The sequence below is a fragment of the Camelus dromedarius genome, chromosome 2 (genome assembly GCF_036321535.1).
Source record: "Camelus dromedarius isolate mCamDro1 chromosome 2, mCamDro1.pat, whole genome shotgun sequence".
Classification (NCBI taxonomy): Eukaryota; Metazoa; Chordata; class Mammalia; order Artiodactyla; family Camelidae; genus Camelus; species Camelus dromedarius.
Window position 1 is genome coordinate 2,461,324 of NC_087437.1, and position 13,387 is coordinate 2,474,710.

At 36.6% G+C, this 13,387-nt stretch overlaps 1 protein-coding gene across 3 annotated transcripts in view; it reads right to left on the bottom strand.

The window, feature by feature from the left end:
* LOC116151592 (ankyrin repeat domain-containing protein 26-like) overlaps positions 1-13,387 on the bottom strand; it is a 43,607-nt gene that overhangs the window by 14,132 nt on the left and 16,088 nt on the right. The window contains exons 1-10 of one of the 3 annotated variants that reach the window (XM_064490568.1): positions 12,954-13,151; positions 12,485-12,513; positions 12,229-12,301; positions 10,299-10,369; positions 9,667-9,808; positions 7,293-7,503; positions 5,923-6,106; positions 4,937-5,074; positions 2,983-3,495; positions 1,342-1,494 (exon numbers count right to left, since the gene is read on the bottom strand). In XM_064490568.1, the coding sequence (XP_064346638.1) occupies positions 1,342-1,494; positions 2,983-3,495; positions 4,937-5,074; positions 5,923-6,106; positions 7,293-7,503; positions 9,667-9,796 (1,329 nt within the window). In that variant the 5' untranslated portion in view covers positions 9,797-9,808; positions 10,299-10,369; positions 12,229-12,301; positions 12,485-12,513; positions 12,954-13,151. Of the gene's footprint in view, positions 1-1,341; positions 1,495-2,982; positions 3,496-4,936; positions 5,075-5,922; positions 6,107-7,292; positions 7,504-9,666; positions 9,809-10,298; positions 10,373-12,228; positions 12,302-12,484; positions 12,514-12,953; positions 13,152-13,387 lie in introns of those variants that run through there. The other 2 variants (XM_064490567.1, XM_064490564.1) reach the window with 2 other exon arrangements.

Sequence of the window (13,387 nt, forward strand, 5' to 3'; positions counted from 1 at the left end):
AAAATGTTAGATGGTGCAGCCACTTTGGAAAACAGCATGGCAGGTCCTCAAGAGGTTAAACAGACTTACCATATGACCCATATGACAGCATTTCCATCCTTAAGTCTGTTCCCCAAAGAAATGGAAACATGTTTTCACCCAAACTTGGACAGAAATGTTCACAGCAGCATTATTAGAAATAGCCAAAAAGCAGAGGCAACCCAAAGGTCCATCAACTGATGGATGGGTAAATGGTTTAGCCCCACAACCGAGTACTGTTCGACAATAAACAGAAATGGAAACACTGAAAAGCGCTGTAACATGGATGAACCTTGAAGACGTTTTGTCAAATGAAAAAAGCTAATCATGAAGGACCACACAGCATGTGATTCCATTCCTGGGAAACACCCAGAGCAGGCACATCTATAGAGACAGAAGTCAGACTGGTGATTGCCAGGGGATGGGGGGGCTGTGGTGCCGGGGGTGATAGACAAGGGATGCAGGATTTCTTTTTGGGGTGATGGGAATGTTCTAAAATTGATTGTGGTGACAGCTGCACATCTCTGAATATACTAGGAGATAATAACTATGCATCCTAAATGGGCGAATTATATGATACGTGAATTTTTTTCTTTTTTGGTGGAGGGAAGTAATTAAGTTTTACTTATTTATTTTTAGAGGAGGTACAGGGGATCGAACCCAGGACATTGTGTATGCTAAGTATGCACTCTACAACTTGAGTTATGCAATCCCCTTATAATATGTGAATTATATTTGAACAAAGTTAAAAAAAAAAAATCCAAAGGCAGGATCTAGACAATTTTCTTAATTCTCTATTTTGGGTGTACAGATGTGATCTGAATTTCTCCGTGCATTGACAACATGTCTAAAATGAAGAGAAAATGAAGGCAATGCCTAACTTCAACTGGTTTGTATAATGACCTTTCTGCACAAGGCATTCTGAAATCCATGAAATAAATACACACAGATTCGATATCCATTCACAAAAGTGAAGATGAGACATGACAATTTTCTGGAACATTCCATGAAACATTATCCTCTGATTTGATCTAGCTTGCCTCATTGTGGTGAGAGATCACTAAAAAATACTGTTTAATAGGGAAAAAAGTTCACTTCTGTGAGGAAAGAGGTATAAATCTCAACTTCTCTAAGGGTAAATATTATAAGAAAAAAATAAAGAATGGCAGAATGAAAGTCAAAGTTTAAGAAACAAGTGCATTATAAAGATAATAAAAGTGTAATTATAATGAAGATGCAAAAGAAAGCTGTCCCTGAAAAGCTAGTGTCCTGCAACACTCTGTGCTGCACACTCACGGCCGACGTGCTGAATTTCATACGTACTGGATTCGCAGTTTGATGTGACTTCCTCTCTCCATCCCGTCTCTTGTTTTCTGAATTAGTCTTATGATGTGCTGTCACCTCCAGGGACGCTTCCAACATGGACACTCTCTTTCGGGTGTCAGTCAGTTCTTGTTCAAGCTGTCTGATATGGGCCTAAAGAGATAACTCTGTTACTGAATTTTAAGTCACCTTATCATTAAGTTACATTAATAATATATAACTCCAACAAATGGACATTGAGAACTATCCCCACAGACATCAATTCGCCTTCTTTTCCTCATAGGCACACATTCCTGTTTACTGAGTTCCATTAAAGACACAGAAAGCATGACCCTCCTGCCTTACCGACAGTAAGTTAACTTAGACGATGGATGCAGCCCCACCAGCCATTCCCTGCCCCTCCCAGGAAGTGGCCAAGCTTTACCCCCACTGAAGTCTCAAACAGAAAGGGGTGTGTGGGTGGGATGAGTGGTGGTAAATTCCACACTGTGGAACATTCTCCCTCTTTCTCATTAGAGGCTTAAGTTCAGAGTTCTTCACATATTCAATCTGGTGTTTAAAGCTTTCCAATAGACTCCTATCTCACAATAAAAACGAGGTTATTCCAATGGCCTTTGGGGACCCGAGACAACCTGGCCTCCCCTGCCTCCTGGACTGCAGCTCCTACGGCTCCCCCCACCCCTCCCACTCACTCCCTTCCTGCCACTCAGGACTCTGGCTGCTCCTCCTCAGTCTGAAAATGGGACCCCAGTGCCAAACTCGAACATCACAGAGCGCTCCAGTTCCTCTGTACTGGACAAACTTAGATCCAAATGACAGTAACTCAGCCTTGCAATGAGAACTGTGAGCACATTATTTGAAAAAATGTTCAAAGTAAATTATAACTAGAACAGGGGAGACTAAGTCAAACACAATTTTGCTAAAATTTACATTTGTCCCAAATTATGACTGAATGAAAAGTAGATGTCTTTAAGGAGTGGAGAGGTCATAACAATACATGATTTGAGATGGAAGTATTTCTAAATTTAATTCCAATTGACATGAATAAAAATAAAGTTATATCAACGAACAATGTATGAAAAGGTACTGAAGGAAAAGTACTGCAAGATACACCATTTACACATCAGTTCATCTGGGAAATCTGGATTTAACTGTCAAGGTAATCCACACAATTGAATCTTTTCTCTCTTTCTCTCTCTCTCTCTCTCTCTCTTTTTTTTTTTTTTTTTGTTGTTGTTGTTTACTCATTTGTTCACACAACTGAATCTTAATTTCAAAATACTCATTTTAGTTCTGAGCATTTCATTTATCTGCTTCATGATACTAAAATGTGGTGACAGAAAGATTAAAATGATTTGGGCAGTATAAATTACTAAGACCTGCCTGTATCTGTCAACAACTTATAGCATAATCTCTTAGAATTTCAGGTGACACGGCATCTTTACTCAAAGTAAAGCACCTCTCAGGTCTAATTTTTGTTTGCTGGATACAAGAAATGCCTTTAGGCTGCTTTACAGTGTATATATTTATAGACCGCACATTTCTCATATTCAACTAGTTTCAACGTTCAGCTTTCATCAGATACTACTTTGAATTTTCTTTGAGGAAGTCTGAAAATTGGTTCCCTTTCTGGGTACTTACTTCCATTTCTGCTCTGTCTGTTTCATACTGACACAGTCTGTGCTTTAAACATCTGCATTCATCGATTAACTCCTTGTTTCCTTCCTCCAGCATCAGAACTCGTCTGCTCATGGCTTCAAGTTTTCCCATGTGATCCAGAAACAGCTGTGGGGCATTAAGTATTGTCTCTTCGCTTCTGCCTTCATTTTGAGCAACTTCCAGTTGCTGTCGAAGCAACGTGTTTTCACTTTGTAGTTTACATATTGTCTCCTTCAAGAACATCTGCTTTCCAATGTATTTGCTGAATTCCCCTTGTTTGCTCTGAGACAAGGGTTCAGTTTCCTTGTTTGAACGCTGGGCTTGGCCTCGGTCTCTATGCACGCATTCTAATAACAACGTCGTTGGTCTAAGAGCATCTTTCCTGGGATGGAGCTCAATTTCTGGGCCACGGAATTGACGTTCAGCTTCAGGAACTTGCTGAGGAAGCACCTCGCTGCTATCTTTTGGGTCAGACAGCTTAAAATCCATCGTGTCCTGTAAGTGAAACCCCTCATCTCTTACTCTTTGAACTGTACGCAATAAACTGACATATCATAGTTTCCTTTGAAGTGAAAGACTAATCTCTAAGTTTATACAACAAAAAGTTTGCAGTAACTGGGTATCCAACTGGAAAAACTTAAGGTGGATACAAATCTCAAACTTTAAACAACCAGAAATCCCCAAAGTTCAAAAATTTAATGAAAGACAGTGAATCCATGAAAGTAAAAAAGAAACCACAAAAGGATGTTTAAGAAGCTCAGAATCGGAAAGGCCTTTCTTTCTCTGAAATACAACAAACCCAAAAGGCTTAAAAAAAATGAATAAATCTGACTACACTTAAAAATTATATCTGACATCTTACCTTTACAGCTACCCCCAAAGTAAGAGCCTTAGCTCTGTATAAATTGGGACAGGTTAGATTTCCTAAAAATTTCTTTCCTGAGAATATTCCATAAATATTCTCCCTTTCTATCATTTTTAGAGCGAGTTATAAGAATTACATCTACGGATAAATGATAAATCTAAGCACTGTTCTAAGCACATCTACAAACATCAGTTAACTCATTTAACTGTGACAATTCTGGAATAAAGGGTTGAAAACACAAGCAAGCTGCAGGGTTTCCCCCAGGGCTTCTGACTCTCTGACACTTACACCAAACCAAAGCTACTTCTCTAGGATAAATACATAAACACAACAGAAGCCTTCTACTTCCCTAATGGTGAACACACTAAAGGTCAACAAGGTCAAATTTACAGAGCTCTTCGTAGAAAATCAGGAGACTATTTGCTTCTGCAATAATTTTGATTTCTTCTTCATGGTGTTTATAACAGTAATGGATGTGAAATAGCAGGGAAATACAGTGAACCGCTTTATTAAAAATAAAATACTGATCAATAAATTATCACTCAGTACAGAGTACGGCATATCTATCACTATACTCGAAATCTCCTTGTACTGAAATCGGATACCACATGGAGCAGAGCGTTCCTTTTCATCACACGTAGGAGAATGAAACCCAAACTACGGTTTCTGAACTGGCTGCGCTTTTCCCTCCTTACCATCAGTGGAAATGATAAACTTACCTCTCCATTCGTCTATCAAAGGAGTGAGATCACTGCCAGAAACTAGAATGCCTGCCGTTAGGAGCAACAGTTTTGAGATAATGGAAAGTTCATCGATTCCTATGGGCAATATTAACAGCCTCTCCTTGGATGAGGCCATTGTGAATGTCACTACGTCACTGTTGCCGGCAAGTGGACTTGAATTCAAAATATTGCTTTATCCAATGGACCGGAAATGAAACCTCCAGAAAATATATTTACATATATAGGCTTTTAAAACCCTCTATACTTTCTGTACCTACAGTATTGGTTTTTAAACTATGTAAGTATACAAATTCATACACACACGTTTGAAGATGACTAAAGAAAATACCTCAGCATTCATTTCCTTATTAGCCTTTTCTGCCTCCTTTTGTTGGGAAAGATGATGGGCCAGGATGTCATCTTGTATTACTCTGGCATTCTGCAGTCGAGAACGTTGTCTCTCAGCGTCATTTCGCTCTTCTAAAACCTGGAGACATATTACATTAGGTTTTGGGTTTTATACCATGAAAAAAAGTCAAAAAAAGCTTAGGAGGGGAATCTTTAAAAATTTTTTTAAACCTGTTAAAAAGAAGTAGCCTTTTTAAGCACAGGGACCTTTAATGCATATAAATAACTCAAATTCTAATATACATGACAGCTAAATTTATCACAGAGCAAAAACACAAGGGATGTAGTATCATGAAAGAAAAACTTTTTTAACACTTTTGAAATTGAGTTATAGTCATTTAACAATGTTGTGTCAAATTCCAGTGTAGAGCACAAGTTTTCAGTTGTACATGAACATATATATATTCATTGTGACAGTTTTTTGTTGTGAGCTACCACAAGATCTTGCATATATTTCCCTGTGCTATACAGTATAATCTGGCTCATCTATTCTGCATATGCCTGTCAGTATCTACAAATTTTGAAATCCCAGTGAAAGAAAATTTCTTTATAAGGCATTTAACCAGTTCCATCATAGTCTCAAGGCGATTTAACCTGGATTTTAACTTCAAAAAGCCAAAATTAACACATGGATTTGAATTAGACTTGTTATTTTGTTGAACGGACCAAAACTGTCAAACCTTATGTTAATGATTAAGCTCAATTTAACTTCCATTCCTTCATTCAGAAAAGACACAGAGCATCTGTTAGATGCCAAGAACACCAAGAAATTAGTAAATTAAGCTCTAAATGTCATAGTTCATATCTAGGATGAGATAACTTTTATTTGTTTTAAATGAAAATATAGATTCATTCAGAAGAATATTATAAATAATATTGATGAAACAGTGTTAGAGATATGAAACTTTCACGTTAAGATTAATTTACCTGATTTGGTTTATTCCTTACGCCCTTCGGTTTGCATTCTAGTGCTCGGGCAGTGCTTTCAATCTGTTGCTTCAGGAAAACTTGCTCATTGTCTTGTTTCTCTTTTCTTTTTAAATCATCCTCAGGTTTTTCATATAATGTATAAGCATTTTTCTTCTTCTTTGTTTCTTGTTCTAATGTGAATCTGCAGTGAAATATGCTTACCTTAAAATTTATTTTGTTAGAAAATAAAAAGTTCATTTTATGATCTGGTTTTTCACATGCTGATTTATTACCCTAATGGAATTTCTATGTTCTCAATTTTTTTTCATTTCTAAGTCTCACATTTTAAATTCCTCACTTCAATCTCTTCATAAAGATACACACACACACACACACACACACACACACACACACACACACACACACACACGTTTGAAAAGTAGCAATGAAAAGACAATGCTACTGAGTTTCAATCAAGAGTAACTCTGGTCAATAGTGTAGGAAAGAAATTTTGCAATTATTCACTAAGGTTTGAATTGAAAATTACCCTCTTTTCCCCCACATAGTCATAAGTTACTTCTTCATTGGGACAGAGAAATTAGTTACTAGTTAAAAGAGAATTTGCTATTTAGAAACAAGATTATAAGTTCATGAGAGATAAAATTTCAACTTCCTGAAGTATTACAGGGACTCCTACATGATCTCCAGGGGAAGATAACAACCACAGGTGCCTTTTCCAGAACACAGACCCGCTAATTAGCATAATCCAAGGCGAGGCTGGGGACTCTACTCCCTGATGCCCTACACTTTGTTTCTTCTTTCGCAACACTTTGAACTTACCTTGTTGAATATTATTTATTTAGTAAATCATTTTTAAATCCCTTATGGTACAAGGCAGGATCCATAGTAAGTAATTAAAAAATAAAGAGTAATCCACGCTTTCAGCATAGACCTTTGAACTAATCTTATCTCTGTATGAGAGCGATGCTGAATAAACTAACCAGTAATCACTTTCCACTTTACTCTTCAGTCCACCCATTCATATGTTAACAATCAAACAGCATAAATTTTTTGAAAGTTTCTGCCTTGAGAAAAATGATCATTTCATAATTCTGCAAGTGAGAATGTAAAGTAATATAAACTTTCTGGAGAACACTTGAGAGATAAAGATCAAAGAATTTTTTTAAAGAAATATAGAATGAGGAGATATATATATATATATTGCTGTGTTATTCCCAAGAGTCTCACATTCCACAATATTAATGAAATTTTCTCCCCTGTAAAATCCCAAAAGGGAAGTTAGCAATTATGACTTCTCCTACATACCTACAGTATTAAAGTAAATATAAAGAGTTCAAATATTTCTTTAAAACCAAGAAATTCAGTACCTCATGTGGCGGAGCTCTCGTTCCCACTCCATATTTTGAAGTTTTAACTGTGATTTTGCTTCTCTTGTTTTCAGCAGCTCTGTGTGTAGCCAGTTCACATTCTTTTCCATTTCTTTAAGTTTTCCTCTAAGTTGTGTGCAGTAAGATTCTTTAAGTTCTATTGATCGGAATGAATCAACTGGATCCTGAATTTTCAATAACCTATCAGAATCTGCATTAGGAAGAAAACAAAAATAGAAACAAAATATATGAATAATTTTTGTGTATAAAGGACTGTGCATTTTCACATTCATTCATCCATACATTGAACAAATGGATATTGAGCATCTATAACGTGGAAGACATTCTTCTAAGCTCTGCAGATGTTGAAAGAATCACAAAGTAATATTATGAACATTATGCAAATAAATTTGACAATTCAGATGAAGTGGGTAAAATTCCTTGAAAGAGAGGAATTACAAAAGCTCACTTAAGAAAGAACAAATAAGCTAAAAAGCCCTACATCTTAAAAACCAAAACAAAAGTCCTATTTAAAGACCTTACGTCAAAGAAAATTCCAGTCATAATGGTTACACTGGTGAATTCTTCCAAATATTTTAGGAAAATTTAATACCAATTCTACACAAATTCTCCTCAAAAAATGAAGAGAAAGAAATATGTCCTCATTCTATGAAACTCACATTACCCTGAATCCAAAACCAAAGATATTACAAGAAAGAAAACTAATGTCGTGAAAATGGAGGTAAAATTTCTGAACAAAACATTAGCGAATTAAATCCAACAATACAGGATAATTCATCGTGACCAAGTCGGGTGTATCCCAGGAATGCAGGGCTGTTTTAACACGTAAAAATCAATGTTATTCATCATATTAACAAACTAAAAAACAAACCATATGATCGTGTCAGTGGATAAAAAGAGGCACTTGCCAAACCTCAACATCTATTCCTGATAAAAACTTCCAGCAAACTGGGAACCAAGGGAACGTCTTCACTATGACAAAGACCCGTGCTAAGCCGACAGCTGGCACCATACGCAACGGTGAAAAACGGAATGCTTTTCCCAGAAGGTGAGGAACCGGACAGGAGTGGCTTCTCTTACTCCTTCTAATCAGCACTGTACTGGAGCCAGTGCAATCAGGCAAAATAAAGAACCAAAAGGCATCTGGATGGGAAATGAAGAGGTAAAACTATCTGCTAATCAGCGGGGAATATGACTACATGGTGCGAGTCAGCTAACTCCAACCTGTGGGCTGGGTTGCTTGCTTTGGTAAATAAACTTTTACTGAAATACAGCCACGTCCATTAACTTGTGTATTGTCTATGGCTACTCTTGTTGCAACGGTGACAGAGCTGATTAGCTGTGACAGAGAATGTATTTATTGGCTGCAAGTCTTAAATGTGAACTATCCTTAGTAACACAGTAGTTTAAAGAAGAAAAAGCTGGACCACCTCTGGTTATTTAGAAAATCGGAGAGAATCCATAAAAACACTACTAGAACTAACAAATGGGTTCAGCCAGGTTGGAGGGCAGAGAGTCACTATACAGATATCAACTGTATTTCTATCATCAGAAACTAAAATTTAAAATATATTATTTTAAAACAAATAAATAAAAATATACTACTTATAATCTCTCTGAAAAATAAGAAATACAGGTAAACTCATAAAAGATGGAAACACCCAGACACTAAAAACTCTAAAATATTGCTGAGAAAATCAAGGAAGACCTATATAAATGGAGAAATAAACTTTGTTCGGGATTAAAAATTTCATTTTGTTAAGAAGTCAATTCTCCCCAAATTAATCTACAGATTCAACATAATCTACATCTCATTTCCAGGACACTAGCAGACTTTTTTTTTTAGCATTGACAAGCTGATTCTAAAATTCACGTGGAAAGAAGGGTAATAAAAGGAAACAAGACGAAGCCAGAGGACGGTGGCCTTTAACCATGGAGCTACGAGTGGCAGGAGCTACGAGTGGCAGGAGCTGGATTTTAGGCAAGGAGGTAACAAAGACCTGAATTTTAAAAACTGTCTAGTAATCATGGTTGCGGTGTAGACCAAGGTCCCAGGAGGTGGAACGGCGGAGAAGAAAGTCCTGAGGTGATTTCAGCGTTCTAGGAGGGAAGTAGTGATAGCCTGACCTTGGGTGAAGGCGTAGGAGCAGCAGAGTCAACAGAAAGCACAGGGAGAGGGAACGGCCACAGCCCCTGGCTGGCAGCGCACAACACGTCTGCTTCTGCTTTAACACAGAGCAGGTTCCTGAGACGCAGCGGACTGTAACGGAGCCGCGCTCCCTGGGCGGCACTAGGTGTGCACACGTTGCCGCGAGACACTTAGAAAGGCTGTGTAGTCACACGGGGGTCCTACCTTTACTCTCCGGGCCAAGTCGCTCGATTAGCCTCAGGGTGTTCTTATAATTAGGGGAAAGCGACTCGCAATCCTCGGAAGCTGTCCCCGGGGACCGAGGTAAGTCATCGAGGCCATCCAGAGAATTCATCTGCTCTTTGACCTACAAATAAATAATGCTATTTCACAGTGTCTCCAACATTGTTATCAAATATGCTCAGTGTACAGAGGTGATCGATATCCATCTTTTTATGAGAGCAAAAACACAGACACTTCTCGAAAGAACTGATTTCTGTCAAAAGGCTAACTTTATCAGTAGTGTTTCTAAATGATTTTGAAGTAAACGTTTCTACAACAAAGGAGGATTTTCTGTTTTTCCACTCTACCTTTTATAATTTTGTTTACTACAGGAAAACAATATTCAGGAAGGTTTTTTGCCTCAATTCCAAGGATAAAATTTAACTATAAATTATTACAGATCCTAACAATACTTTAAGTTTTGGGACTAGATAAAATGCTATTAAAAACTAGATATTAAATAATTATTTATTGACTCTAAAAGTCTAGTTTGAAAGGCAATTTCTTTTGAACTGTGTTATCAAAGCACAAAAAACAGTATTAAACAAGAAATTTAAATTTACATTTTTACATACCTGTGAGTGGTTATTTTCACTTCCATCAAGTCTTTCTTGTTCTTCCTCAGATGTGCTTTCTAAGTCTAGGTCTGCTGAAAAATGAATATGCTTAGTTAAAATTCACTACTTAGAACAGCTAGATAAAAGGCATCATCTTTATAAAAACATAAAACACATTTCATCAATTGACAGTTTAAATTAAGCTTAATCTTTAGCTGGATATTTACTTCTTTAAGAAATACTTCTAATTATTTAAAATTTCAACAAACTATTTGGGAAATACTAGATGTTACCAGATTAAAGGCATACAAACATCTCAAAGTTTCACTCACAAATTGATTCACCAGACATGAACAAAACAAAGAAATAAAACAAAATTTAAAAATACAGTAGAAATATACAAAATCACCTTCTCTACCTCCTAACAGTACCTTTTTAACAACATACCAAGCTTCAAGAGCAATGTTATTCATGCTTTCCAAAATTACTGTTACTTTTTATGCATTTATCTTTCCTTTATCTGAACGTTTCCCTCTATTGTTCTGACAAGTGCCTTTTCCTCTTTGAAGACTCAGCCTGCTCTGTGAAGTCCTCCTTGATTGCAGCTCTCTTTCTGCAGAGACACAGGGATCTCTTTCCTTGGAGTTACCTTGGTACTTCACAGATTTTTCTAGTGTGTCTTCACCAGCTGAACTCTAAACTATTTCTTTACATGTCTATCCTCTTTGCTCCTCTGCTGCAGAGGACAAACTCTTAAAAGTATCTTTGTATAAACAGTATTTATTAGAAAAACTTTGAGTTTATAGCTTGTAGTCACTACTATAGGAGATAACTGAGAATCTTTTGTAAATACGACATTAATTCTACAGGTAAGGAAAGAAAAGATAAAACTATCAGGAGCAGAAAAAAATATTGTATGACTTATTACTACAGCTCTGATTATATCACTGGTTTCACATCCATGAACCCTGTTTAAAACAGCAGTTCTCACGTGCCATCCGAGAAGCCCTGAAGCCCCAAGTTCCCTCCATCTAGGAAGTCCAGGAGGTCAAAACTAATTTCACAATAATACTGAACGCTATTTTCATTCTCATTCTCCGTTAAGTGTGCAGTGGAGGTTTCCAGATACATGACATGTGATAACATTATAGCTCTAATGGCTAATGCAATGTTTCTCTGTGCTTGTTTTTTAAATCTTTCAGTTTCATTTTCTAATATACTAAACATCAATAGATACAACCCACTTAAAACTTCTTCAGAATTCTCAATAATTTTTCATAGTATAAAAAATATCCTAAACCCCAAAACTTTTAGGATTATTTTTGAAAAGATCATGTCTACCAAATACTAAGGTAGGACTAATAACTTCCATCATTTTTAATAATCAAAGACACCACACACACACACTCTTAATCAAAACATCCAGTTGGCTTAAGATCTTTGGGCTAGGGAAATAGCTCAGTGGTAGAGCACATGCTTAGCATGTACAAGGTTCTGGGTTCAATCCCTAGGACCTCCATTAATAAATAAGTACAGAAATAAATAAATATCAGCAATGTGATAGCACTCGATGAAATCATTAAAGTGAAATATGACTGACATGTTAGCAAGTGAAGCTTTACCCTACGTAAAGGTCAGAATTCAATTAAGCATTTTAAAACTGGAAAAATCTTAGAACCTAATAATCAATCTCTCAGAATCCCCGACAAGTATAGGGACTCCAAACTGAGCACTTTAGTGTCTCCCAACATCAATAGAAACATCCGAGTCAAAGCTGACATTTTAAAAACCTATTTCTTATGCTTATATATATTTTTCAAACATGGATACCGATCGTAACATCTGCCTTACTTATGTCATCTTTCAATTAAATTTGAAAAAGTAAAAGGAGTTAGGAAGAAGAAGACTGTACTTCATTTCAGAGTTAAATTTGTATTGCAAAATTTACCTGATTTGAATCTTTGTAAATTCTTCTTTGCTCCTGTTTTTTTAGGAACAGAATCTTTCACTCCAACTGCAGGCTGAATGGTTTTTGAAACAAATCGATTAATAATGTACATTTGATACAATTTGTAGTAGTAATTCAAGGGGGGAGGGTCTAGCTCAGTGGCAGTGTGCCTGTTTAGCAGTGCATGAGGTCCTAGGCTAAATTCCCAGTACCCGCATTAAAAAAAAATTCAAGATAAAAGTATAAAAGTTTTTACCTTCAGATGAGGATATTTTTCAGTAGCATCTAAAAGCCAAAAGGGACACATAATCAATTATAAGTAAATATGAAAGCCAACTATCCAGTCATGCAGTTAGTACTGAGCGCAATCCTCATGCTTGCTTTGGAAATGAACACGTTAGGTTTCGGTGTTTTAATTTTCAGGGGCAGTTAGGACAGCAACAAGGCAGAAATAGGAATCCATTATAGATACTGAATAAAGAGCAGGAATATAGGTTTAACAAAACATGCAGGTAAGAACTCAAAAGTACGATTATGTTTCAAATGACTCTATAAACTAGAAACGTGCACATGTACCAGTGTGAACATGCTGCCTGAGGAGGAGAAAAGCGATCTTTAATCAGAGGAACAAGTCACGGCTCCAAGAAGACAAATGTGAAAGCTGACAGTAAAACGCAACAGCACAGCTTTCATGCGACTGACACTATTAGACTACAAGTATTTACCACGCTCTTCAATTCGTCCTGTGATTTAGGAAGTCCACAGCTGTGATGGCAGTTCATTTGAATGTGCAATTCACTTCTCATCAGAGAAAGTGTTATGAATTGATCGGCTTGGATACACACTTGTAGAATAATCGTTCATAAAATTCATTTTTTTCCATACCCACATGGGCTACCGGTGTGCCTACATTTCTTGGATCCTCTAGCCGTCCAAGTTTCTTGATCCACTCATGCAAGAAAGAATGTATACTGAGTTTTCAATATTGAAATCTGGTGATCAAAAAAATTTCATTGCCACAGAATTATTAGACATTAAAAGTCTTTTATATTTCAAAACCTGTGTAGTATTCACTGAAAATAACAACTTTAGCATTTATGGAATGAATCCTATTAATTTCTTTTATTTCCAAAATTGGTTTCATAACTCAGGCTAATGT